This window comes from Octopus bimaculoides, chromosome 13 (genome assembly GCF_001194135.2).
Source record: "Octopus bimaculoides isolate UCB-OBI-ISO-001 chromosome 13, ASM119413v2, whole genome shotgun sequence".
NCBI classification, from domain to species: Eukaryota; Metazoa; Mollusca; class Cephalopoda; order Octopoda; family Octopodidae; genus Octopus; species Octopus bimaculoides.
The window spans coordinates 6,534,441-6,535,666 of record NC_068993.1 but is presented as its reverse complement, the minus strand read 5'-3'; the positions used below and the strand labels follow the sequence as shown (position 1 = coordinate 6,535,666).

The 1,226-nt window shown below is 33.2% G+C and overlaps 1 protein-coding gene across 1 annotated transcript in view; it reads right to left on the bottom strand.

Annotated features, from left to right (window-relative positions):
* Positions 1-1,226, bottom strand: part of LOC106869272 (uncharacterized) — a 66,507-nt gene that overhangs the window by 29,913 nt on the left and 35,368 nt on the right. Inside the window, exon 11 of the mRNA XM_014914944.2 lies at positions 504-978. Coding sequence (XP_014770430.1) covers positions 504-978 — 475 coding nt within the window. The remainder of the gene's footprint in view (positions 1-503; positions 979-1,226) is intronic.

Below are 1,226 nucleotides of genomic sequence, written 5' to 3'. Positions count from 1 at the left end.
TATATATATATACATACATATTATATATATATATTATATATATAGGCGCTAATATCGAACAGTGAGAATGAGTGTTTGAATGGTATTCCAATCCAAAAGGGAAATGTTTACCAGCATTTCCTTGTGACATGCTTGAACAATTGTGAAGATCTCTTCACACGAAACCATTGGTAGCCATGCCCTTATATAAATTATATATACATATATATATATATATATATATATATACGTATATCTGCACAAGCACACACATGCTGCAAATTTGAGGAGAGGAAGAAAACAACTACATTGACCCCCCCCCCCAGTGTCCAACTGGTTCTTATTTTATCGATCCTGAAAGGATGAAGAGCAGAGTCAATGTGGGCAGCATTTGAAGTCCGAACATAACAATCCAGAGGAAATACTGCAAAGCATTACATATGGAATGGTTATGATTCAGCCAACTCTGTCTTTCATAAAGATAAAAAAAATATAGTGAAATAAAATAAAGAAAATAAACCTACGTCTGGTGCTCATAACAAGACATAATTCTGAACCTTCTGCCTGATCTGTCACTGTAATATGCAGCTTTTCTTCATTCTGCTTCACATCGATTCCTTCTAGGTCGATCACCTTTATTGGTTCCTGTTGTCCATTAAGAGAAGAGTAATAGAAATGGTAGTTATTCTTTGTTGGTATCTCATTAATCTTGCCCCATATTTCAACTGAATTCACTTCCGATATTTCCACAAACGTCAAACCAATTCTATTTAGCTTCACTTTTAAAAGATATTTTCCACTTGCTTCATCTGGTTTAAGCGAGATTTGTTTTTGCGATTCCACCTGTTTGCAATTCAAGGTGAGTTTGTACTTCACATCGTCATCATCAATCTTGAGTGCCTCGCCATCATTGGTTTGCATACTTATAAAAACACTTGAAGAAAGGAGAGTGTCTTTCTTCATACCATGAAACTTGACGTCATCTTTGTAGCCGACAAACTGTAAACATTGAACAGACAGACAGACAGATATATCAGACAGGACCTTGATGACTGCCATGAGGCAGGAAAGTATACTAGTCCTTATATATTTTATACTCTATATTTAATACTCAATATTTCATATATTCAATAAGACATTCAATACTTCATTTCATTTTACTATTTATATTATATATTCCATATTCTATATCCCACATTCTATATCCCACATTAATTTTATAAGAATATAAATAAAACATAAAATAT